Here is a 27,910-nt window from a genome sequence, read left to right on the forward strand (position 1 = left end):
AAACGAGCAGTGTGGATGAGTTAGAACGTTACCTTCTATAGTTAGCTGTTCTTTGCGATGCTTACGAGCGAAATTTCCACTAAAGTTCAAAACCACAACAAGGTACTCAAATCGCTAGCCGGAAGTACTTGAGGCAAAAAGCAAAAAAAAAATTGGTAGCGACATTTAAGTTATTCGGACATTGAAGGCAATTTACGCAGCGCCCACCTGCTCGCCTGTAATTAATAACACGCAATGGACTAAGCTTCAGATCTGCCATTATACTGCTATCAGCACAGTCATGGGATGTCTCCTGATGTCTCCCTATAGTATCTACACAGCGAGGCTACTATGCCCTTAATTAAAGATTATAAGATATTTATCAGCAAGCACTTGGCCTTCCGGATCACTTAGATCCCCACCAATATACAGGTCATAAACGACATTCATCGAGAGTCCCGTACCGAATGCCGTCATCGGTGTCCAACCTCGTCCTATTACAAACGAAAAGTCTCAGCTACCTTGTGAGGCCTACGTTATCTCTCAAGTATGAGAAAAAAACCCTGCACAACACTAACCGCCTATTCACGCACCTCCTTGAAACCGCTAATTTAACATCCCTTTCTCTTTGGGCCCACCCCGTCTAAACAGAATGTTTCTTGGGCCTACCGTTTCATGAGGCAATGCCTGCTACATATCAACAACGAGGTGGAACTCATTTCCTCAAAGGCAGGTTCTTATTTACCGGAACAAATCTGATTTCAATTCGACAACGAACTGTAACTTCGGCAGCATTCCCCAAAAAATTATGGGGAACGTTTTGGGCAACAACAAAACATCAATGATATGGACACATGAAAAGGTATTAAAAGTTTACCAGTTTTGGGCCTTCTAAAGTTTCCACTCTCAATTTCAGCTCTCTTTGTTATACGCAGTAATTCCTACTAAGTGACAAAAATTAATTTGGTATCAAAACACACGGGTCTCTCTTTACTAACAAGAAAAGTAGAGTGGTGAATTACATCCACTGCAATTATTTTACCACTACTCAGTGATTGTTGTATTTGGCGCGTTTTAAAATATTCGGTTGAATAATTCTCTTGTTTTATGTTACAATTTAGTTATTGCTAATTTATAATTAATAATGAGCTCCATATATGGTGAAGATGTTGTCGAAGACATACTTAGTGGAAATTTGCATGAACTACCAAGCGACGAGGATGTGGGTAGGGAAGAAGTGTTTGGCCAAGAAGGCGAGACCGGCGATAACGCGAACGGCGAGGGTGGAGAAAATCAGGGCATTAAAGTGGAGCCAAAAAAGCGAACAGTACGTAATCCACGGCCCAAACTATCACTTGATACTTTGACAGGCCCGCGCGGCATACACACGATCGAAAATTATTTCAAGGATATACAATTCAAAGGCAAAGGGCACGAAAAGTGTGATCTGGATGAAGTGATGCGCCGTATGACGCATTGGGCGCATCGCATGTATCCAAACTACACATTTGACGACGTTTTAACAAATGTGGAACGCATCGGCAAGAAAAAATCTTTACAAGTGCATATGTCACGCTATCGCCTCGGCATGTTGGACAACTTAAAAAATACTGAAGATCAAGTGCACGATGAAGAGGAAGATGGCGCCGCAGTTGGTGAAGCAGCTGATGAACCCTTTGACGAATTTGATGCATTGTTAGGAGAACAAATTGCCATCTCTAAGTTGGCTCCACGTACGCCTTCGCACTACAGTAGTGGTGGTGGTGGTCATGTTGATGCGACATTCACTGGTGCTAGTAGCAGCACATTGCCAACACCCTCCTTTAATCGCGGCAATGCAGCTATGTCCACACCATATTCCAATAGGGAACCCGCAGGCAATACACTAAATGACAGCGACTTGGCTAGACCGCTGCCACCATCACAGCCTGCCTCTCCTGCGCCCAAATTGACAGCAGAGCAGATGGCTCGAATAGCTGAAAATCGACGTATTGCCTTGGAGCGTTTGAAAGCGAAAAAAGAGCGTTTGCTGCAGCAGCAGAATACGGCTGATAGGGAAATAGTGCGGATTGAAGAAGAAACATGATATTTTTAAATGATAGTAAGTGTGTGAATGTGCTTGTCAGTAGCAGAAGAAAACAAATTAAAATATCTGAATAGGATATTTATGGCGTAGTAAAATATTGTTTTTGTCTGTTTTAATAATAAATTTCAGTTTTATATATTTTTTACAAAGCATTCTTTATTTGAAGATTTCAATAAGGCACATTTTAACAAAAGATAATACTTTTATGTTTTCAAAAATTTTTTATTTGACCAATTTTTCTTCAACGCTTATCTGAATTACAATATCAAAATGACTAAATATTTAAGCTCTTAGACATCAATCACTAATTTTGGAAATAGCACTAAAGTACAAACTTATAGACTAAAACTAGGAATATAAATAACAATAAAATTTGGTGTCAAGTCTATAAAATATTTGTATGTAAAATAGTTTTTGATGAATGCATGCATGAATTTAAGTACAGCAGTTTTTGGAAAAATGAACGTGAAAATAACTTAGTGAGATGGGCTTAAATAATATTTTTTAGTATTGGCTTAATACTTTTATAAAACAACCATTAGCTTAGCTAAAAATTGTCATCCCATTGGCTTTTACCTATCTTACTTGCGCCTAGACTGTTCACAATGAGCATTTGGAATATTGATCGTGATTTGTGGTACTGACGAAAAAATGCTGCGCACTTTCTGCAATAAACTGCTGCCCGAATTTGCATCTGATACGCTTGTCGGCGATGTTCTAACTGGCTCTACTTTGAATGCTGTGCCGGGTAGTGTTACCTTTTCAGATGGTCTATCATCTCTATTCACTGAGTCTTCGATTACCTTGAGGACACGTTGATATAGGAATGATTGGCGGAAAATTGGTTTCGAGAGGCTAAGATGATCATCTTTTAGCACGTAAAAGTCGCCGTAATCAATGCGCGCTGAATCTTCAGTGACAATGCGTAACGGGAATTTGAATGTTGTTAACATTGTAGGTGTACCTTCGGCGATGGTAACAACTTTAACATTGCGGAAGCAAGTGTGCAGACAAGCCATAAAGCGGCTATGCAAAGCAAGCAATTTCGGTGCTCCTTCCTCCATTTCTTTAACCTCAATGGAGGGGGAGATAATCATTTGCATGTGTTGTTTCCATTTGGCAATCGATGAGCCACGATGCGGTGTGCCCAGGAAGAGTATTGAAGATGTGTTGGCCGCAATTTGATTTACTTTCGGATCGGGATCATCTACGGCTTTCATAAGCATTAGTTTTGTGAGTATGCCACCCATGGAATGTCCTATCCAAACAACAGGTCGCTCATTGCCAATATCGGATTTGGAGAGTCGCTCGAGCAGTGATGTTGCACGTATATCGATTTGCCCCTGACCCTTCTCGCAGGGGCAGTATTTCGTGAAATTGGCTGACCATTCAGTGACCGCAGAGGTATAGTCGATGCCGATGATTCTGGAAAAAATATAGAAATAAAATTAGTTATCAGATTTTTAATCAATTTCATTTAATTTTTAATCAACCAGTAATTATTTTTATTAATTCATAATTTTTTGATTATTAATTTCTAATTTTATTTATTAATTCATAATTTTTTTTATTAATTCGTATTTTTTTTTATTAATTCCTAATTTTTTTTATTAATTCCTAATTTTGTTTTATTAATTCCTAATTTTTTTTTATCAATTTTTGATTTTTTTTATTGTTTCCTGATGCTTTTATTGATTCTTAATTTGGTTTATTAATTCATAATTTTTTATTAATTCCTAATTCTTTTATTCATTCGTAATTTTTTTTATTAATACCTAATTTTTTTTATTTATTCCTGATTTTTTTAGTATATATTTCCAAATTTTTTTTATTAATTCCTAATTTTTTTATTAATTCCCAATTTTGTTTTATTACAATAGTTCCTAATTTTTTTATAAATTCTTAATTTTTTTATTAATTCCCGATTTTTTTTATTAATTACTAATTTTTTTATTAATTCCTATTTTTTTTATTAATTCCTAATTTTTTTTATTAATTCCTAATTTTTTTTATTAATTCCTATTTATTATAAATTCCTAATTTTTTTATTAATTCCAATTTTTTTCCTATTTTTTTATTAATTTAAAATTTTTTTATTAATTCCTAATTTCTTTTATTAATTCCACTTTTTATTTTTATTAATTCCTAATATTTTATAAACTCCTAATTTTGTTTTATTAGTTAATAATTTTTTTATTAATGCCTGATTATTTTTTAATTCCTATTTTTTTTTTATTAATTCCTAATTTTTTTATTAATTCGTAATTTTTTTATTTATACCTCTTTTTTTTATTAATTCCAAATTTTTTTTATTAATTCCTATTTTTTTATAAATTCCTAATTTTTTATAAATTCCTAATTTTTTTTATTAATTCCTATTTTTTTATTAAATCCTATTTTTTTATAAATTCCCAATTCTTTTATTAATTCCTAATTTTGTTTTATTAATTCTTAATTTTTTTTATTAACACATTGTTACATACCTGGTATTAGGGTAATCATCCGGCAGCCACTCCATTGGCCAACAGTTGGTGTAGTCTTCACAGTTGTCCTGATTTTGCCATTCATTGCCCGGCACACTGAACTCGCCGCAACAGTTTTCGCTCGCTTTAAGTGGCACATCGGGGTGCACAACTTCCCAATCGGATTCTAGTTCGGCAGTATTTTGCAGTGTCTCCACAAGTTCCATTGTAGCAGCATCGCTTATCTCCAGCGCTTTATTTTTTGTCTTCTGAGCAGCTTTCAGTATTGGATCTGTTTTCGACGAACAAAACTATTATACATTTTTATAAAAAAAATTTGAAATATTTTTACACTCACCAGTCGTTTGCTCTTTTTTCACGTCATTGCTTGCACCAGCATGACCAGCGCCATTGCCATTTCCATTCCCATTTTTAAACGCTTTACCACTGGCACGTTTTTGTTCGCCAATCAGAAAAACATCGTCCGTTTCGCTCGTGTAAAACGCATTCTTGCCATATAAACCCAATTCTATGGGGTTGCGGTCCTTTTGACGCCATGTAATAAAAACGCCACCCAATAACCCGTGTATGAATATTATATCAGCCTTGGGCTTAGCGCGCGTGCGCAAACGTGGATGTAACGGATACACATTTGGTGGATATTGAACATGATTCGGATCGTCGTGATCCAAATTGGCCATCGTTTTTGCTGAGATCACTTGCAAACGCAAATCAGGACACTTCATCCAGTCTGCCAGCGCGCCAATCCAGCCCGAAACGAAGAAATGTTCTACACTATCCTCCACAAGCGACATATTGGCCAACACCTTGCAGAGTGTTGAAAGCGTTTCATTATCATCCGCAAAAATCTTACGTAATTCCATGATGTGTGTGAGGCCGCCCTCGTTGATGATCTGCTTTGCAACAGACTCATCTTTAGTGATGTGGTGTAAGAAGGAAATTATCTCCTTTAACATATCTGTATCCTGGACGGATAACGAACTCGCTTGGTCCTGTGTAAAGAACTCGTCAATTCCTTCGTGTGGATATTGTTGTGGAAAGTATTTGTTAAAAAAGTTATCGATGCATGAATTTGGTCGTAAACGCGCCAACATATCGTGAAAATCAGCTAGCACCAACTTGGGATTCTTAATACAGCCACGCATGTGAACAGGCACAAACCAACGTGAATCGGCACCGGAACGCGCCAACGATACTGCTGTGCGGGCATCGCAAATTTGTGCTAAATGACGAAAATCCCAGTCTTTCAAGTGATCGAAACAGGCTAATTGACGCACAGCTTTGAGGCGTTCATGTTGTGAACCCGTTTGTGCGATATTTAATAGACGCCAGGCGACTGAGTGCTTAACGGTTTTCCACCACTTTCCAATGGGGTTAATAATAACGTTGATCCATTTCTAAAAATATAGAGTAGTGGATAGTTTTTAAACATGCTTTAATTCAATTCTAAAACATGTTTAATTCACAACCTCAGTTCAATTCTCAGAGGCTTAGCAATTCTTTTTTTGAATTATATACCTTATCTTCCTCTTCCTTTTGTTTCAATTTTCGCATAGACTCCTTGTAAATATGATATTTGATGTATATATAATCCGGACGCTTTTTGTCTGTCTCTGACGGAGCAGTATTCACCCATTTTGACAAATACTTCCGAATCCTTTGTCTTTCGAGCAAAACCAGGCCACAACTGAAAAAAGATAAACAAAGAAGAGAAATTTTTTTTTCAAATATTTTTTTTCCTTACAAAATTTGGTTTTGGTGAATAATAAATAGAAACATAAACATAGCTGATTTTTAAGGTAATAACACATTTGATTAAATTTTTACGCTAAATCATTTTTATTGCATATTTCCCTAATTCAGATTTGGGGTTTTCTAAAAATTTATTATATTTAACTTTGTGTTTTTCTAATGCCTTAATTTTACTTCAAAATTATAAAAACTATAATTGATAAATTGCAAAATATTTACAAATGAATAGGTAAACTAGCACTAAAAACAGGTGAACACTAAGTATGTACATATGTACATGCATATACATATGTTTGTATAATAATTAGGACTTCATTCCTACCATATGGAGTAGAGTAGCCTTGAAATGTTTTATAAATAACAACTAAATGAATGATTCAAAAATAAAAATTGATAAAGCATATCAAAGCTGTACAATGTCTTGTTTAGTCTGGCCGTTAATCTATAGACATACATATGTATGTATGCATGTGCATTGCTTTATTTTCCCAAATATTTCTAGATGACCCCCCACACGTGTTGAACGTTTGCGAAATCGTGAGACAGACCTGAATTACTTCCAATCCAATTGATTTAAAAATATTTCAACGAAAAAAAACACTGAACCGTATGTATGTAATATGTATGCATATGCCTTCGTACTCAAATATCGACCTCGTTCGACTCATACATATACTAGTTTTTTTTCTGATTTTCGTGAATATTTTCAATATACACATACATATGTTTGTATTAGTAAGTAAACCAACCCAGAGATACGCGTCAGTGGTAATACATGACACTCAACCAACTCTTCAACACCTTAGTTTTGTCTCGTTTCAACAAAATCGCGTGTTTTTATACACGTTTATTTTGTTATTATAGTTCTTTGACATTGTGTTACTGTACTTTGCTGTATCATGCTCCTATTGGCGAGAAATTATTTATCAGCTTTTAACAGCATCCACTCTCCCACACTTTTGTTGGAGTAGTGTGGCACAATAGTTTTCATGGTATGCCTATAACATACATACATACTTGGTATGTAACAAATTGGTTTATTATTGTTTGTGATAGCATTTTGGTTGTTAGCTTTTTGGCTACGCTTTGTAAAACGTTTTGTTTTCGCGAATTTCCAAACCAAATGCGCAACAGTCTTTTCTAACAAATATCAACACAAACTATCATTAACCACTTATGTACATACATACATACATATGCATGTGTCGATGATCTTGTTTACGTCTGGATATGCAGTGCTTTTGCAATGCTGTCATTACGACTTTCTTTTATGTATGTACATATTTATCTTTGTTGCCTTCTCAATTGAATGTAAACAAGCTTGTTTACATTCACACATGCGCCGGTTTATTTGCAAAAATTACAACAATAATTTGACGTAATAAACAAATACAAATGTGCATTGGACGATTTGTTATTCTGTGCATCATTGCTTTATTTTTATATGAGAATAGCGGCATGAGTAAATACTTAGTATGTACATCCATAGGTAAATGTGGTTTTATCTATACACATATGCATGCATTGCAATTCGGTGCCTGCTAAAAAATAGTTGGTGCACTAAAGAATTATGTACGTACATTCACATGTACATATGTATGTGTCTGCTATCGTAGCAGATCATACGATGCTGCCAGACACGGAAGCGCTAAATCGTGCTATTTACGTACGTACATTTAATTTATTATTTGGGAATGCAACCTACATTTTTTAGGTGTCGATATTTAAAATATTCATGCACGTGTTTAAAAAATATAATAAAATTATATATGTACATATGACTTAATGCAACCTACATTTTTTAGGTGTCGATATTTAAAATATTCATGCACGTGTTTAAAAAATATAATAAAATTATATACATATGTATGTACATATGACTTAAAATTATAACCGCTGCATTTTTTGCATTACGTGAAAGGGTCTATATTACATAACTACACATCTCGACGAATACTTGTTGATAAACAAAAACGTGTTTTTATTGCCAATTAATTGTTTTGATCTTGTTTGCACACTCAAATTATATATAAAAACAAAATATTTGTTCTTATAAAATTCAAAGTGGGTGTGCTCTTGTAAGTACAGTAAGAAACAAAAACATCTCTACTATTTACATTGTATGTATGTATGTGAATTTTGTCGAATGACGAGCCCCCCACAAGCTGTTTGTTTTTTATTTCATGATGTCAGTGTCGTACTGTAGGTAAATAAGTGAAATGTAAAATGTATGTATGTATGAATGCGATGATTAATACGGGTGGTTCGAGTTATCATGTGTTGTGGAAATTGCTCATCTGATTTAATCAAGTAAACACACGTATGTAACACATGCGCATGTATAAAATATATGTACATGTGTGCATATGTATATGCATGTATGTTTTTCAGAACAAAATAGTTTTAAAAAATTAAGTTCTACCATGATAGGGAAATTGGTACAAATGTTTGTATTTATTGGAAATAGCTTATATTTTCATATTTCTCTGCTTAATAGAATAGAATGAGAAGCTAGAACGATATTTATTAAAAAAACCATTTACGATCTTCTACGAAACCTTTTTGGAAGAAAAATTATCCTATTTCTGTGCAATATTCGTTTGGAAATATGCATTTATCAATATAATTAGTGATACTGTTGATTAATAGACTATGAAAATAGATCAAAATCGTTTAGTTTTACAGATTTCTTATTTTTAATATAAGTATTTATCATCAAAATATTTAGCAACACTTAATTTTTTATTGTTTTTCTTTTGTAGGCTTTAAGGGACCTGCTCCTGAATTCTAAACTAAGTTATTTTGAAACACTATTCAGTTTGTATGCACTCGATTGAGCAATAAAATTTGTATTTAAATATACACATGTCCATATGTACATACATATACATATATGTATATACGTATGTATGTATATACTCTTATAAGTTCTCCAACTATTGTACTTACGTTGTCAGAATACCAACTCCACCTAAAGTTTTGGGGTAACGTCTCAATGTATTTTTAAAGCCGCCCAACGAAACTTTTGACATCTTTTAACAATTCTGTTTGTATGTATGTATATTTTTCGCTTTTATTTTTTTTAACTCAATTATTTAATGATTATTTCTTTTTTTACTTTAAGAGAAAATAAATCAAGACACACTTCTTTTTTCACACTAGCACACGCGTTGAAAACGCCTGATTTTTAATACTATATAGCAAAACTTTGTATGTTTGTACAATTGTGCGACTGCTAACAAAAGTCACCAGTTGGACGACACTTTGGGTGTGGGAGCAGTGCGCCGCTGTTGGCAAAGCAATGACGACGAACACGTCAGCGACCGTTTATTTAGTTCCTCGGTTCGTTTTTTTTATTTTTTTCTTCTAGTTTTGGTGATGCGATTATCTTAAAATATCTGCACTCAAATGATTTTATTCATTGGCCATTCATAGTTACACATCAATCACTTATTATTTATGCAATTGTCTATAATTTACTTCACAAAAGAAAAACGTATGCACGCCCTTTTTCGCGTATGTTCTCGTGGTTTGTGCTGGAACTTTCAATTAAGTTTTGTTTATTCACTTTATTTGTGCTGCCATTTTCATTTAGTATTGCTTCTGTACTACTTCTGCTGAATGTTTATGCTTGTAATAGTTGTTATAATTGTTTATTGGTTTATTTTGTCCTTGTAGAACTTATCACTTCGAATTTCTATTATTGAATGAACCGTCAGTGAAACTTGCTTGCAAGAAATACTAAATTTTGGTCGTATCTAAAGCGTGTTGTTATTGCAATTGTTGGCTTGTTGTTTTTTTGCGACTTTCACATATTTGTTATTCTCGCCTGATTTGTTTTTCACTTGCTTTTCGCTGACGTTTATATTTTTATTATTGTAGCTTTGTTATTATTTACCCCGAAGACGGAAAGAAAGAAGGAAAATCGTTACACTGTAAATAAAAGTAAGGATTTGTGTGCTACAAAAAAAATTGTAAAATATAATAAAAAGGTTAATAAAATTTCATTGTTTTATGGCGGACCAATTACTCCTAACAAAATACTGTTCGTACATTTAATTTTCTTTAAGGTGCACGTTTTGGTAATTATTTACTTTGTGGGGCATCAAAAAAAAAAAAAAATATCGAGGTGGTACCAAACGATGCGTCTTAACAGCAGCTTCAATAATATGCAAATTGTTCAAAATTTAATTTTCTATGCAATGCTGCTTTTTTCTCTCACTAAATTCACGAAAATAATTGCACTTGGTGGTCAAACTTAATTTTTTCTTTACACAAGCGAATATATTTTAACTATTTTTGCTACGAAAACTTCGTAAATACTGACAATAATATAAAAAATTTATAAAAATATCAAATATTATGGATTATATGCACATTTATTAGTATTTGAATTTTTTGTATTTTGATTGTCTCCATTTTAAATTTATTGATTTAAATTTTTTCAAAAGACTTGTGTGCATAAGGGCACTTTTCCTGAAGATAGGGAAAAAATTTGATAGACAAAATACTTAAAAAATATTATTAACTGAATAGAAAATTTCAAGGCGCATGCATTAAAGGTGATAGCACTAGAGCAACAACAATATTTTGTACGTTTGATTGTCAAAGTAGAAAACTGCCTCCGGCTCTGAAAGGATTCGATGCGGTATCAGCTGGTGGTAGTAGAGGAAGAGGAATGTCTCCTTTGCGTTGGAAAGATCAAGTGGAGAAGGACTTGGCTTCACCTGGTGTGGCCAACTGGCGCCGGTTAGCACGAGAAAGAAACAACTGGCGCGCTTTGTTAAATTCGGCCAAAATCGCGTAAGCGGTTATCGCACCAATTAAGAAGAAGAAAGTAGAAAACAAAAAATGAATCCGTCTTGTTTCATTCTGGGGTGACAGCTACTTGGACAGGGTGAAAGAAAAAAAAAAAACAAATCAGCTGATTTACCAATACCACCTTAAATAGATTCGCCTTGGTACATTTTTTTTGAATATAATAATTTTAGCAAAACAAATATTAAACTAACCTTTCCCATGTGTTTTGTTGGAATTTTTCTAGTATTTCACCCAAGCGAATGGCGCGCCATAGCTGACTGTGAAACTTGGAAGTTATTAGCCGATAATATCTACTGAAAAATTAACCGAACAAGCATATTGTCTTTGCTATTTACCTTTTAGGAAATTGTTTCAGCTTGATCACCCTGCAATAACTTTCGTTTTCTCGTTTTTCTCCAATCAGCTGTTGCGTGACATCAATTATTTTGGTAAAAATAAGTACAAAGTAAAGGTAATCTCGCGAAATAAAAACATATTTTTTTGCACCACCAAAAACATTTTCTTTACATTCTACCTCATACGAAGCGAAAATATTTACAATCGTTTAGCTACGCTAAAAATTTGGCGGGTACTTAACTGAATAATAGCGTACAGACGGCGCCTAGGTGAGAGTTCAGATAATTGTTTGTTGATTATAAAATCGCAATTTGAATGAAAAAATAGGCGTAGCAGACAAAAAACTGCTTAGATTATTAAAGGTCCGACTAATATTATAAGACTTTCAGCTTGAGGCTGAGCATGCCAGACAGTTTGATGAGTCAATCAGAGCGTTCTTCTGTGACGCCACCTAAGCTGAGTGTAGCTGGATCAACATTTGGAGGAAGCACTTTTTGGCAACGCAGAGAAGATATTTTTAAACGTCTACAACAGAGCGCAGAAAAATGTATATTACATTTTAGTGGACGCAAAGAATTGGCTACGGAAAAGGATGATAATGTTGCGGAGTTATGTGAGGCGTTGGAAGATGCGTTCTCCTATGGATTGAAGCAGCATCATTCAGTAGTTACGGTAACAGCGGCTAGTTTGTTCCAAAACATGCACGAGATTGTGACTGGTAACGAAAAATATTTACGCAAATAAACTTACCTTGTTGATTATTTTTTTGTTTAACAGGCAGCAGCTCGAGTCAAAATGAAAACAATGGTGATGTCACATTTTGGGACTTTTGCCAAACACATTTAACGCCACATGAACGCGAACGCTACGTACAACTCAAACATGTCTGGACAAAATGCGGACTTGGCAAGGCATTCATACGAGCTACACTGAATGAGAATTCGTTGCAGCGATATTTGCTAACATGGCTGGATGCAGAAGATGATTTGCGTCGCTATTACACGCAGTGGTCGCTACTGTTGGATGTTACTGCCAGTAAAGAATTGCCACGAATTGTAGGCTCATTACATGATGTGCTTTTCGCGCTTACCGTAAACTCTACCGAATTGAATGCACCAACACGCATTACGCCATTGTTACCTAATAAAGAAGAACCACTTATTTATGCGCCAACACCTACACCAGTTGTTGGCGTACGAAATAAACGCAAATCCAATCCTGTGGAGCGCCCAATTGCAACTTCCAATTCGACAGAAGATTTGTTGAAGGCAATAAAAGAGGTAACTGAAGTGGGAGCACAGAAAACAGCTGTGGACACATTTGAGGCAATGATAGAGTTTCCAGTACAGGAAGACGTTGACGAAACACCACCGGATCCGATAGAACCCGAATTGGCATTTCTAAAAGAGCCTTTACCTGACATTTATACACTTGCCGAAACGCAACTCGAACAGCAAACTTCTTCAGCCGCAAGCACTACCTCATTGGATAACGTCGTCAATAGTGGCAAAGTATCAAGCACTATGGGCGAGTATGAAGATAAGAGCGACACCTCATCACAATATAGCAAATCGTCTTCTGCTAATTGCACAGTTAATCATGCTGCTATGGAGGAAAAATTGCGTGAAATGGAAGAGCGCTGCACGCTATTAGAAACACGTGTTGCACAGCTGACACGCGAGAACCGTCAACTTGTGCGTCGTTTAACACAAAACTTCAATGGACTTGCCATTGACCCCTCAGCCTCATTGGCTACGAACTTTCTTATCACCATTCCAACGGCAGAGCTGAAGAAGACCAAACACGGCACATCGTACTATGCCTATGAGATACACATTACAATGCGGCAAAATTTAGAACATTGGTCACTATTGCGACGCTATCGCGACTTCCACAAATTACACAAATCACTGCTACATACACATCCTTCCGTGTCGTCGATTGACTTTCCGCCAAAAAAACATTTCGGCAATATGAACATGGCGTTTGTCGAGGAGCGTCGTCAGCAGCTGCAGATTTATTTGTTAAATGTGGCGGAAGCGTTGCCACAAGTGGAGGCTTGCAAATCGAAAGCGGAATTGCAGCGGGTATTCCCCTTTCTGCGGGAACGGTAACGCGGTTGATTGTTGCTCAACAGAGGTTGCGTGTAATAGTATTAAATTGTTATTCCCCGAAGCGTTAGTTGTGAATAGCGAATTTTCTCCTTGCGTATGAACGTCGAATCGTTTTTGTTACATTTTTTGATATTATAAAAATATGTATGCTCATTTTACTAAGTTCAACAATTATAATAAACTATACATTTGTTTGGTTATTAGAAATTTGTAGTTGGTAATGATTGCTAGTTAAAATTAAGTAAATGCTTTCTGAAAAAGAAGATCGTAAAAGATATTTTACACAAATTGACCAAAGCTTAAAAATAGAAGGACTAAAACTATGCCGTTGGCAAGCTATTCTACAATTTTTCAAACAGAGATTCGTGTAACTGAAATTTGAAGCTTTAAAACCTATTTACCTATCTACGTACCCTATACCTACTTATGGATCGCGATGCTTATTGATTCATTTGAAATCATTGCAGAAAAGGCGAATAATCTTATCCTTGTCTTTCATTTTTGTTTTGATCCGTGGTGCTGTTGATTGTCCGGTGCTTCTTGAGGACATTTTCTTTAATATTCCGGCCAGAGCTCTTCGTAGCTCTGAAAATCTCTTTATGCTTGAATTGCTCCTATTACTAGAGCCTTAAATGAGTTTAATAAAATCTCTAAATCTGTTGAGATAGATTTTTCATTTTCAAAAGATCGCCTATTGGAATTTTTGAATAGTTAATTGTACTTCCTTTTTTTAATGCCTATTAACCTAAAAAAAATTAATTTTCATTAGCTTAAAAAATAAATCAAATTTTGTCCGTAGGCTCAGGTCCTTGAGCTCTGCAAAATCACATAATCGCACTCAAATTTGGCAGATTCATCCACACCGGTAAAAAAAAAAATAAATAATTGGCGCTAAAACTTCTGTTAGGTGCTTGGCCAAGCTCCTTCTCTTATTTTTGGCGTGCGTTTTGTTGTTGTGCCACAAATGGAGGGACCCAGAGTTTTAAGTCAACTCCGCACGGCAAACGGTTTTTTTACGAGGAGCTTTTTCATGGCAGAAATACTCTCGGAGGTTTGCCGAAAGGCGACCGATATTAGAAAAAACTTTTTTTTTTTGGCCTAATCAAATATAGAGTAAAATGCAGAACAGCATCAATTTGCTCAAACCGGAAAGCTGCACTGTTTATGGATTTTAAAATCTTAATTTATTCTTCCAAATATGCTTGGCGTCTTCTCATAAAATTCAATCCAATTCTTGCAGCCCTTATAGAACTAGTTTTCCCAAATGGCTCTCGGTGGTATGCTCCATCTCTTCTAAGCGCTCATAACGCTGTTTCTAGAGTGGTATTTTTAGTTTTTTTTCATAGCCATGAAATGTCACCTTAATTCATCAATTGATCACAGTAGTACACTTCCTTGGATGCAAAGGGCGTGAATTGACCATTTAGTCTCCATAAAACTCAAAGTAGAGGTGCGCCATAACCATACCATTGTGCTTAACCGTTTCTTCTTAAAGCTCCAATTAGTGGTATCGTAGCCATAACGCCATAGCCACAACAGCAAAACATTAGTCGATTAGTCATGCCGTAGCCATAAACAGCTGATATTGAAGTAGAATTAATGACTTCAAATTAAACCTAATCCCACGCCGTTCGTTTCGGCACTTTATTCCCATGTCGATAGGTTGGAGCTTATTTTCACTATATCACGCCAACAGAAAATTAGAGAAAAATCATCAGTTATCTTCTAAGCTTTAACTAAACATATCCGAAGAGATTTTTTCGAAACTTTTTATTTTAATAATATTTTATCATAAACAAATTGTATGAAACATGCACCGGACAGTAGTTTCATAAATACGGATAATTTAAGGCACAAGATTATCTATTAATAAAACTCATTTCTCTTGTCCGATGGATTTTAGATGAATCTCCAAGGACTTGTGATGATCACCACTAGGGACTTCTGGAGAAACGGGCTCCACACAAACAGCGTTAACTTTTACAATTATAAAATTGTTTTTTTGAAATTTTGCTAAAATTAAGTCGAAATATGACATATTAATGATATGTTTTTATTTTTGTGAAATAAAGCAACTGACTAGAAAAAAAATTATTGAAAATCATAATTTTTTCGGGCCGCTGACTACCGCTAACCCCTTAATTTTTCGTCGTTCATTTCTAACATTCAAATTTTTGTCGCTAATATCAAAACAATTGTTAAATATTTCACAGCTGCTCACGCTTACGGGGAAACCCCGAAATTCAATAGATACATACGGCACCGGTTATCTTTACGGCGTTATGGTGCAGCACCTATAATCGTTTACAGTGATGCCCATTTGTTTGATCAGCACAGCTAATTGCTATGGTTACGGTTATAGCTAAGGTACGGCACCACTAATCGCAGCTTAAGTCCAAAAGAGCGTCCAGTTGCATTTCAATGATTTAAGAGCACGAGGTAAACAGACTCGGATTGCCTTTCAAAGGTGTTTATTGTATAGAATTCGAGGTATTATACTAATGATTCTCCCTTCGACTGCCAACTTTTTAGGTCTTCTGTCGCACGAGTGAGATCTGCACGATTTTGGCTCAATCAAACCCAGCGATTGATTACCTAAATGCGGAAGCTTAGTAATATTAAAGTAATTGGAAAGCACGTAGGTCGTATCCACGCAATGGATTTATGATAGTCGCGGAATCCATCTGGTCGCTTGCTTACAAAAACTGTTATGATTGCTGAGTTAAGTGCCGAAAGGTTCACAGTATTTTTAGTACCTACCACAAAGTAAGCGAACAACTCATGTACGGCTGACGGTTAGAAGTCACTCTAAAGGTCTCCTTTTCGTATGGTGCGTGTTGTAACGTATTTTCAAATATTTACACATTTGTTTGCAAATAATAAAATCAACACATAAATACGAGTACATACATACACACAAATCTCATCGCATGCAATACTTCACACTGGTGACCAAATAAAACAAGACAATTTTACTTATGCTTACACAAAAATAGGTTGTAAACCAATTTATTACAAAAATTTTATAAACATAATTTTTGATAGCATTTAAAAAATTTATATAGAGAAAAAAGCAAAATTCCAAAACAAACTTCTGAGATGCAAATCTATCTAAATATAAATTTATTAAAGTGTATAACAATAATGCAACCGGATTTCAGATTGTACAGCAATGCTCTAATGGTTTACAACTGTAGAGTGGGAAAGGATTTATTTACGGATTTCTAGTTACATGTACATACATATTTACTTTGAACATATCTGCATAAATTAAGTGACGACACGGGGGAATTACATGCATAAATATATAAAAAATATACATATACGCATATGTGTTTACGTTATGCATAAAAAAAAACAACAAAACAAATATTAGTTACATACATCTGCACGTATTTTTAGAAGATCAAATTAAACTAACTCATGTGCGTGTGTGTATATGTGTATAACTAATTACTTAGCACTATGAAAAAAAACGAGAATTTGCTGACTAATGCTACGTTGCATGAAAACAATACAAATACACAGTATATAACCACATATTTGCATTCTAGCTTTGTTTGACGCTTTGGATGTAAACATTGCAGTTAACAAAAAAAAAAAATTTTTTCTAAAAAGAAAAAAAGTGTTTGTAATTAAGTTTCAGTGTTTTTGATTGAAAAAAATATGTATGTTTTTTGGTTTTTAGTACATTTCCTTCATTTTATTTAAGTGAATTACTAATTATTACATATTTTGTTTCTCTTTTTGTGTTGTTTTTTAATTCTACTTTCACTTATTGCTGTTTTGAAATTACAAACCATTGCTAAAACTTCAGAGCTCATTCGCACTGCGGCGATCGTCAGGAATGGCGGCATAGAATATGTCGAATTTTTTTTAGTGGTTGCTACGATTTTTTTTCGAACTTCACTTAATTTAGAAAGCCGGTTTGAAGGAATCGGAGCTAACTAAAGCTTACAAAAAAAAAAAAAAAAAAAACTACGTATAAATGCATTGATTTTCGTAAATGTGTAACTTTCGTATAAAAAACTTTGAAAAATCTAATAAAAGCGGCTATTACACCGTAACTCACGTTTCTTCTCGACACTCAGGTGCACGTTCAAGGAACGAACCGTAACTATGTACGGTTAAGGCAAAGATGCTAGCTTTACACGACTAAGGACGATCACTCCGAGAGCATTTAGCAAATCCTTTTGTTGTATGCCTTATGCAAAAATAATAATTGTTGCACGTTTGACTACAAGAAAATCGGTTTCGATACCTAATCGAGTTCAAAGTGCATTAAAATGATGTAAAAATGTAGACAACCAAAATGCTTTGAAATCATTAAGAATTTGCTGAACTTTAGTGAACACAGATGTTACTGCTATTTCGGACATATTTCGATAAAAAAAAAAAAATGTATTCAATTAAATGCGGTCAATGAGAGCCAGCGTTCACAGAGCTTACAACAAAAGCGAACATTTTTTCTTGGCATAAGCTGCGCTCTTCACCATTTATAAATTTCAAGTTCACCGTATTGCTTTCCTTTATGCCGTAATGTTGTTTTGCTTTATCAAATTAAAATTTTTCAATAATTCAAATCTTACTCAAAGCGAAATTTTTTTCAATAGTGCTTGTACCGTTCAAAAATATTTTATAAAACGCCATTTTAATGCAGTGTCATTAGCCGAGTTGAATTCAACGAGCGATTCAGCCATGTTTATACGAGTGTCATATTTTGGCATTCGCGCGAATTTCGCTTCTATGCTAATCGAACATCATCATAAATTCTTAAGAGTTCCAGTGTGGATCATAGGACCAATCGAACATACCACGTTTATATTCGCACATGAACTGTCATTGTACCAGCATTTTTCACAAATTAATGTTTAAGAATGTTGCATTAGCCATGGCGGCATATTTTTATTTAAACGAAATTTAAAAGTAATTGTATTTTATATTTTTTTTAATTTGACTGTTTAAGGGGTAAAAATTTGCTCAAATATATGCAGCAAGGGGCAAACAATTTATAATATAATCATTCCCATGGCAGGCGGTTCTACGTTACCGGAATGACTCGGGTTTTTCCCGACCAAGGGCTGCCAGCCCAGTAACATAATTTTATGCCTATTACGTTAATATTTTTCATGTTTTTTTACGTAATCTTCACATCTCGTTCTAAATTGAGTTAGTCCGCAAAATGTGAAATTTTTTCTAGCTGCTACAATTAACTAGCAATTTTTAAATCATATACAAGATTTTTTCTGAAAATTTTAAGTCGTTCACTTTCCTAATCTGTCACTAATGTTTGAATTCTTTACCAAAAAATTTTCCATTTTTTCAGTCGTCGCCGCAGTGTTATTGATCATGATTTTATTGAAAATTTTCCATCTCCTTTTGATTTCACGTTAAAAACTTTTAAACAATCACTTCATTTCATTTGATTTTGCTTCATTAAATTTTTTTTTTTGTCAAAATTAAAATACTAATGTATATTATTTAAATTCTTAAGATTACTTAATTATAAAAATTAGCATTTAATAATAATTGCATGTATTATATATAAATAGAAAACAAAGCAATGTTAAAATTAAATTATTGTTTATATGCCAACATACATACATATTTACTTATGTAAGTCATATGTATAATTTTACAATATTATTCAGATATATGTATGTGTATGTGTGTAAGTGTACGTACCCACGCGTCTGTTTATTTACCTTACATACCGATCTTGATTGATAACAGTTGTTGTTTTTTATTTACTATTAAAAAGTTATATAACTAAGCGGATAATCTTGCGCATCTTACATATTTGTTGTTTTTTTATTTATCTTTTACGCTTAAATAATGCTTTAATTAGTAAACAGATGGTAAAATGGTAAAAGCAGGCTAGGCTTTACTAATAAATTTATATATATGTGCATACATACGTACGTACATATGCACGCTTGAATCTGTATATTGAATAAAATACATGTTAAGCTTATTTTTAACAATAAATATGTGGGACCACTAACTCTAATCAAATTGTATATATTTACATAAGTATTTATTAATTGCAAAAAGTGTAAGAAAACGATTTGTGCTTGGTGTTATTGTTTTTTTGTTTTTGTTTTTTTTGCGAGATTTTGTATACACTACTGTATATATTTGCTCTTACTTTTTTTGTTTTTGATTTAAAATAATTTGGATTCCAACTAATCTTCGAAGGTATTAATTTTTACTACTGCAAGTGATTTTTTTTTTGATATACATCAGCACAAAATCGGAACAGTATTGTAATTTGCATTGAAAGCATGCGCATGTGTATATAGTTAAAGTAAATGCCATAAACCGTAAGCCGATAAAAAATGTATTTAGTTATATATAGGTATGTAGTATGTACAGTTGTAAAAGAAAAGGAAAAATAAACACAAGCGATCGCTTAGAGAAAGCATAATATATAATAAAAATATCTTAGAAATACATTTTAAGCCACATCCGAATATTTATTATTATTTTTTCTATAATTTTAAATAGCCTGCTTTCGCTCTACGAAAATGCTTGCAACTATAATTCTGCAGTCAATGCTTTTTGACATATCAGCAAAGGAGAGGAAATAAAATTGTGATCTACACACTGGTCGTAAAAAAAAAATTTTTGTTAAATACTAAAATGATTTAAAATTGCTTAAATTTGGAGATGAGTATGACAAAAGTATGACCTGAACTATATTAATAAACGAATAAAGGTCGTGAAATTGCTAAGGAAAAGAGTAGGCATCTATGCAAAATTAAAATAAGAAAGCAAATCCACATTAAACGCATGAGACCAATTCGCGGGCAAAGAAAAAATTTATTTGTATAGATTTTGACCGAACTTCTTCTTCAATAAGTCTGTTCTTGAAGCAAATTGTTACAAACTATCAAGTTTTGGTTTTTGTTGTTGTTGTTGTTGTAGCAGCATAAACATTCCTCGTGCATATACAAGGAATGCTGCTGAAGTGACGGTCCTTGGCCGGATATAAATCCGGGTGGATCCGGTTACGTACAACCCGACTGTCGTGGGAACGATCAAAGCTGAGTGCTATTCAACTAAAGTGGGAAAAGTTATGGATATGATTAATGATCTTGCATGTGATTATAATGAGCTTCTTATGACTGTTACTGAGCAAGATGATTCGTATCTATTGGAGGAATGGCAATCTACTCCTCTTGAAAAGTCTATGACCCATTTAAGTAATGTTGATTACTCATTGAATTCTTCCTTAATATCGGATGAAAGGGGAAGATTTCATATTGTGGAGTAAAGCTAATAGCACCGGGAAGCGATGGAATCTTAATAAATTTCAAAGAATGAAGGAATTATTAGGAGAGAAGATGTTAAACATAGAAGATGCATCACTTAAAAACTTCCCTAGTTGCTTCGGATTATTTAATTTGCGGAAATACTACAAACCTTGTAAAGGGTTCCTCGATCTTATCAATGAAGCATATAAGATGTCTCTACTTAAAAAACCTGTGGTGGACGCATTCTTTAAAGGTTGGATCGGCAACATACCTGTTACATCATAAATTAATTATACGGAGATGATAGATGAGACAGAAAATGGGGTTGTTTATTTTGGGAATTACATCAGTAGACGTTGTTTTTAAACTGCACTAACAAAACTGAAGCTCGAACATTGTGCAATCAATTTAAATTTTCAATCTACAAAGACGAAAATTTCGGTCACACATTTCAAATTCATTTACCAACCGTGATAGTTGGTTACGGTTTTGCATACTTCTCAACATTGAATTTACTATTAGATCGGAATACTGTTTTGATGATGAAAGACACTTATATTGCCCGATTTAATACCTTGTTGTCTATTCAGTTCAGAACTGATCAAGCCTTGCCCACTTCTGGTTCTACTCAAGGTAGCAGAGTGTACGAATACAGAGTTATAATATTAAGCGAAGGCGGTAATGCAGGATATGATAGTAGCTATTAAAATGCGGGAGCCGATGTGTATCGATCAGTTAGCTCACCAATATCGCCCATTGATTCCCTTATTCACGGATTTCACCGAACACATTAAGAAAACCCTTCAACAACTCGAGAAGACAGCTCCCAGTATCCAACGACTCAAATCAATAATTCACAATTGTTTATATGTAGAGGTTGTGCTAACAATGTATGGTTCTTTCCGACACTGGGGTCATCTATTTGAGGATTACCTCAAGGGTTTGGAAACATTATATCATCAAACTACTTTACCGAAACTTATTGACGGCCCTTACACAGAAACATTAGCATGTGATTTAGCGCTCCTTGTTATCCGAGATCAATTCCGTACACGAAAACAGTGTCCAGTTGATGAAACAAAAGTTCCGAAAAATCATCCTTTAAAAGATTTCATTAAAAATAAATCATGACCTGATAATGCAACGATAAAGAATTTTGGTAATTATTTGCATAAATTACTATTAATTCAATGTTTCGATATTCCAGATGTAATTGATCCGTCTCAAATTTACTCCGATAAAAGTCATTCAATTATTCGCTCTAAATTGCGAGAATTTTTAAAACGCCCTCATCATCCTCATATTCTTATCTTCCCTATTACGTGAATCAGCGACGGATTAGCCTAAGTTTTTAAAACAAGTCAATGATTTTGGAATTTTCGAAGACCAATTAATTATTGGACTCAAGGCTAAAGAACGAGAGTTGAAGACAGTAGGCCGATTCTTCGCCTTAATGTCTTGGGCAATTAGAGATTATTTTGTAATGACTGAATATCTCATTAAGACACATTTTGTCCCGTTATTTAAAGGATTAACTATGGCTGATGACCTAACTACTGTTATGTCAAAAATGATAGAAAGTTCAGCGGATCAAGGCGGTAAGGATTACAGTCAAATTAAAATTGCTAATCATATTGACTATACAAAATGGAATAATCATCAACGAAAAGAATCTACCAATCCCGTTCTCTCAGTAATGGGGGAATTTTTAGGATATCCTAATTTAATTTGCCGGATACATGAAATATTTGAACAATCATGGATCTACTATAACAATCATGGCGACCTGATGGCAATAGATGCATCTGAAAAGTTAATAAACACAACGAATTTAAGAGTTTGTTGGCAAGGACAGAAAGGAGGATTGGAGGGGTTACGCCAGAAAGGTTGGAGCGTGAACAATTTCTTAGTTATACAACGGGAATCTTATTCCGTTAATACACGAGTCAAAGTACTTGCACAAGGAGACAATCAAGTTATATGTTCACAATACAAAATGAGACAGCACAGAACCTTAACGGATTTAACTAATCATATTAATGGTATAATCCACAATAACCACTTGCTTTTTCAGCGTATCGTTTTGGGTACATCGAAATTGGGATTATTTATTTATCAAGATGAAACTGTAAAAAGTGGGGGAATTTTAAGGATATCCTAATTTAATTTGCCGGATACATGAAATATTTGAACAATCATGGCGACCTGATGGCAATAGATGCATCTGAAAAGTTAATAAACACAACGAATTTAAGAGTTTGTTGGCAAGGACAGAAAGGAGGATTGGAGGGGTTACGCCAGAAAGGTTGGAGCGTGAACAATTTCTTAGTTATACAACGGGAATCTTATTCCGTTAATACACGAGTCAAAGTACTTGCACAAGGAGACAATCAAGTTATATGTTCACAATACAAAATGAGACAGCACAGAACCTTAACGGATTTAACTAATCATATTAATGGTATAATCCATAATAACCACTTGCTTCTTCAGCTATCGTTTTGGGTACATCGAAATTGGGATTATTTATTTATCAGGATGAAACTGTAAAAAGTGGGGGAATTTTAAGGATATTCTAATTTAATTTGCCGGACACATGAAATATTTGAACAATCATGGATCTACTACAAAAATCATGGCGACCTGATGGCATAGACGCATCTGGAAATTTAATAAATACAACGAATTTAAGAGTTTGTTGGCAAGGACAGAAAGGAGGATTGGAGGGGTTACGCCAGAAAGGTTGGAGTGTGAACAATTTCTTAGTTATACAACGGGAATCTTATTCCGTTAATACACGAGTCAAAGTATTTGCACAAGGAGATAATCAAGTCATTTGTTCGCAATACAAAATGAGACAGCACAGAACCTTAACGGATTTAACTAATCATATTAATGATATAATCCATAATAACCACTTGTTTTTTCAGCGTATCGTTTTGGGTACATCGAAATTGGGATTAATCATTAATCAAGATGAAACTGTAAAAAGTGCTGATTTCCTGAATTATGGGAAGACATGTGTATTTAGAGGTGATATCAGAAATCTGGAAACAAAGAGATGGTGGCGTGTAACTTGTGTTACCAACGACCAATTACCTACACTCTCAAATGTATTATCATCAGTTTCTAGTAATGCTTTACCGGTAGCCCATTATGCCGTATCTCCTGAAAACTCAATGTACCATTACAATTTCCTCGGTCATTTTGCACGGAAACTTGTGGAGATACATAATCCAGCATTGCGCTCATCCGTATATCAGTTTACGTCCAATTGGAAAAAATCAGACTTTCAATCTTTGGGATACCTAATTGTGTCTCTTTATTTAGATCCATCGTTACGTGGAGTATTAGGAATGCCACTGAGTAGGTACTTGGTGAGAGGATTCCCTGATTTTATAACATAAAATGTGTTTATGAGAACACCGAGGACGTAGCTATTAAAGGGGTAGTTGCAGCAATGGGATACTTTTCTATTAGTGTACATAGGAGTGCCGATATCTCGATTTCTGTAGGATTAGAAGATATTTGGTCAAAACATGGAACATGTGCTCCATACATGGGATCATCAACAATTGAATCTACTAGTATATTGCAGTAGTGGGAGCGTGAAACCAAAGTTTCAGTCATTAAGAGAGCGTCTAAACTTCGTAATGTAATCGGATGGTTTGTAACACCGGGAACTCCTTTAGCGAAGTCGATATTAAACAACATTTAAGCTTTAACAGGGGAATATTGGTCAGAATCGACTACAGGGTTTAAAAGAACAGGACCCGCTTTACATCGATTCAATTGCTCTAGACAAAGCAGTGGAGGTTATCCCGCTCAGAATCCGAACGCATTAACACGTATGATTTCAACAACGAACACTCTCTCCGAGCTTGGGGAAAAAATTATGATTTTATGTTTCAAAATTGTTTACATGCTGGGTTAATGAACACATTTATGAGTCATCCAGTGGGTAAGAAACAAGGCTATTATCATGCACATATTAAATGTGAAAAATGTTTGTCAATGATTTTGGAATTTCCGAATACCAATTAATTATTGGACTCAAGGCTAAAGAACGAGAGTTGAAGACAGTAGGCCGATTCTTCGCCTTAATGTCTTGGGAAATTAGAGACTATTTTGTAATGACGGAATATCTCATTAAGACACATTTTGTCCCGTTATTTAAAGGATTGACTATGGCTGATGACCTAACTACTGTGATGTCAAAAATGATTGAAAGTTCAGCGGGTCAAGGCGGTAAGGATTAGTCAAATTACAATTGCTAATCATATTGATTATACTAAATGGAATAATCATCAACGAAAAGAATCTACCAATCCTGTTCTCTCAGTAAGGGGGGGATTTTTAGGATATCCTAATTTAATTTGCCAGGCACATGAAATATTTGAACAATCTTGGATCTACTACAATAATCGTGGCGACTTGATGGCAATAGACGCATCTGGAAATTTAATAAACACAACGAATTTAAGAGTTTGTTGACAAGGACAGAAAGAAGGATTGGAGGGGTTACGCCAGAAAAGTTGGAGTGTGAACAATTTCTTAGTTATACAACGGGAATCTTATTCCGCTAATACACGAGTCAAAGTATTTGCACAAGGAGACAATCAAGTGATATGTTCTCAATACAAAATGAGACAGCACAGAACCTTAACGGATTTAACTAATCATATTAATGGTATAATCCACAATAACCACTTGCTTTTTCAGCGTATCGTTTTGGGTACATCGAAACTGGGATTAATTATTAATCAAGATGAAACTGTACAAAGTGCTGATTTCCTGAATTATGGGAAGACATGTGTATTTAGAGGTAATATCAGAAATCTTGAAACAAAGAGATGGTTGCGTGTAATCTGTGTTACCAACGACCAATTACCTACTCTCTCAAGTGTATTATCATCAGTTTCTAGTAATGCTTTAACGGTAGCCCATGATGCCTTATCTCCTGAAAACTCAATGTACCATTACAATTTCCTCGGTCATTTTGCACGGAAACTTGTGGAGATTCATAATTCAGCATTGCGCTCATCCGTATATCAGTTTACGTCCAATTGGAAAAAATCAGACTTTCAATCTTTGGGATACCTAATTGTGTCTCTTTATTTAGATCCATCGTTACGTGGAGTATTAGGAATGCCACTGAGTAGGTACTTGGTGAGAGGATTCCCTGATTTTATAACATAAAATGTGTTTATGAGAACACCGAGGACGTAGCTATTAAAGGGGTAGTTGCAGCAATGGGATACTTTTCTATTAGTGTACATAGGAGTGCCGATATCTCGATTTCTGTAGGATTAGAAGATATTTGGTCAAAACATGGAACATGTGCTCCATACATGGGATCATCAACAATTGAATCTACTAGTATATTGCAGTAGTGGGAGCGTGAAACCAAAGTTTCAGTCATTAAGAGAGCGTCTAAACTTCGTAATGTAATCGGATGGTTTGTAACACCGGGAACTCCTTTAGCGAAGTCGATATTAAACAACATTTAAGCTTTAACAGGGGAAAATTGGTCAGAATCGACTACAGGGTTTAAAGGAACAGGATCCGCTTTACATCGATTTAATTGCTCTAGACAAAGCAGTGGAGGTTATCCCGCTCAGAATCCGAACGCATTAACACGTATGATTTCAACAACGAACACTCTCTCCGAACTTGGGGGAAAAATTATGATTTTATGTTTCAAAATTGTTTACATGTTGGGTTAATGAACACATTTATGAGTCATCCAGTGGGTAAGAAGTAAAAAATCCTATCATCAATATTAAGCAAGGCGACTAGGTAACTTTAACAAAATCAGAACAGTCATATCTTGTAGGTCTCATACAAGGATTCATTTTTGGAGATTCAACTTGGGGATATCAAATTCCATCCGAAGATCCCGCATTATTTCCACTTACTATACAAAATAAAGTGAACCCTATATAAAATGTACTTATGAGGGTTACTCCATGGAATACTAAGAAGTGGAATGATAAGTGTCATCCATCTGCGTACTTTATCGATTAAGTTCAAACTCAAATGTCAAATTAATATTTGGAGAACTGATGGGTTCATCAATATTTTTGCACAGATACCTCATCAAATTCCTTCGAGTTACCTTATGGTGAACTCTGAAGCAGGATTTTTGGGTCAATCATATCTTCATCATTTATTACAAAATCAAGGACTTCAGTTTTTAATGCAACCCCATGAACGCCATGAACAAAAGTTATGGGTATTCACAGATGTAAATAAACCTGTTTATATAGGACTATTAGCTTTATCTGAGGAAATTTATAATATCAAGTTTTGGTGTTCATGCTTGGGAGCAATTTGCAAAGTAGGAGAAAGTGAGAGAGTAAAATGAGGGAAAGTTACATTTTGAGGGGAAGTTGGTAATTTTTTTCCAAAACGCAGCTTCTTATTCTGAGGCACAGATTCATGGTAAAAGCATTCAAAAGAAAACCTAAAGAGCGTTCCCACGACAGTCGGTTCTACGTTACCGGAACCACCCGGATTTATATCCGGCTAAGGACTGTCACTTCAGCAACATTCCCCATAATTGTATGTATGGGGAATGTTTATGCTGCTACAACAACAGCGTTATAACATCGAAAAAGTTAAATCACTAAACATAAATGCGTAGCCCACAAATTTAGAAGGAAAGAAAGAGTTGAAAATGCACATATCTAATTATTTCAGTATTTTTTTGTAAGTCAATGTAATTTTTTTTTGTTTTAAATGCTAATTTGCATACCAAGCTCAGGTTAAAGTCGATTTTAGATTTATATAGCTGATTTTTATTTTACAAATCTGTATTTGATTTGATAGAACGCGCGATTCAGCAACATAAATTTATAGGTTACAAAATATTAATATGCAAAATTTTACTTTAAAGTGGAGTCATGAGTTTAAATGTATGCATAAATCTACAAAATCTTTGCATACTTTCATTTTAAAGTAGTTTTATGTAATAAAGAAAAAATTAAGCCTACACAAAACAAAAAAAGAAAAAAATAAATAAAATAAGTCCAGCTGAAAGCCTCCGTTGCTAGCGCTGCGTTGTCTTTCAGTTTATTTAAC

General features: G+C 34.5%; 3 protein-coding genes across 5 annotated transcripts; 2 read left to right on the plus strand and 1 right to left on the minus strand.

The window, feature by feature from the left end:
* Positions 1-1,007: 1,007 nt before the first annotated feature.
* On the plus strand, positions 1,008-10,265 carry LOC128862789 (protein TIPIN homolog). Its single transcript, XM_054101527.1, has 2 exons — positions 1,008-2,080; positions 10,183-10,265. The coding sequence occupies exon 1, from the start codon at positions 1,124-1,126 to the stop codon at positions 2,063-2,065; it is 942 nt and encodes a 313-aa protein (XP_053957502.1). The 5' UTR covers positions 1,008-1,123; the 3' UTR covers positions 2,066-2,080; positions 10,183-10,265.
* On the minus strand, positions 2,074-9,335 carry LOC128862788 (protein SERAC1). The gene is made up of 5 exons (XM_054101526.1): positions 9,250-9,335; positions 6,067-6,235; positions 4,886-5,945; positions 4,549-4,819; positions 2,074-3,490 (listed from the first exon to the last, which is right to left on the minus strand). Exons 1-5 carry the CDS (start codon positions 9,330-9,332, stop codon positions 2,647-2,649), a joined length of 2,427 nt encoding a protein of 808 aa, XP_053957501.1. The 5' UTR covers positions 9,333-9,335; the 3' UTR covers positions 2,074-2,646.
* Positions 10,266-11,504: 1,239 nt separating the features above from the next.
* On the plus strand, positions 11,505-13,778 carry LOC128864032 (sorting nexin-29). Of its 3 annotated transcripts, none has more exons than XM_054103504.1 (3): positions 11,505-11,726; positions 11,785-12,175; positions 12,235-13,778. In XM_054103504.1, exons 2-3 carry the CDS (start codon positions 11,860-11,862, stop codon positions 13,569-13,571), a joined length of 1,653 nt encoding a protein of 550 aa, XP_053959479.1. In that variant the 5' UTR covers positions 11,505-11,726; positions 11,785-11,859; the 3' UTR covers positions 13,572-13,778. The 3 variants fall into 3 exon arrangements, with proteins under 3 accessions (XP_053959479.1, XP_053959481.1, XP_053959480.1); XM_054103506.1 differs by having other exon boundaries at positions 11,839-12,175; XM_054103505.1 differs by having other exon boundaries at positions 11,847-12,175.
* Positions 13,779-27,910: the final 14,132 nt, after the last annotated feature.

The sequence above is a fragment of the Anastrepha ludens genome, chromosome 5 (assembly GCF_028408465.1).
Source record: "Anastrepha ludens isolate Willacy chromosome 5, idAnaLude1.1, whole genome shotgun sequence".
Taxonomy (NCBI): Eukaryota; Metazoa; Arthropoda; class Insecta; order Diptera; family Tephritidae; genus Anastrepha; species Anastrepha ludens.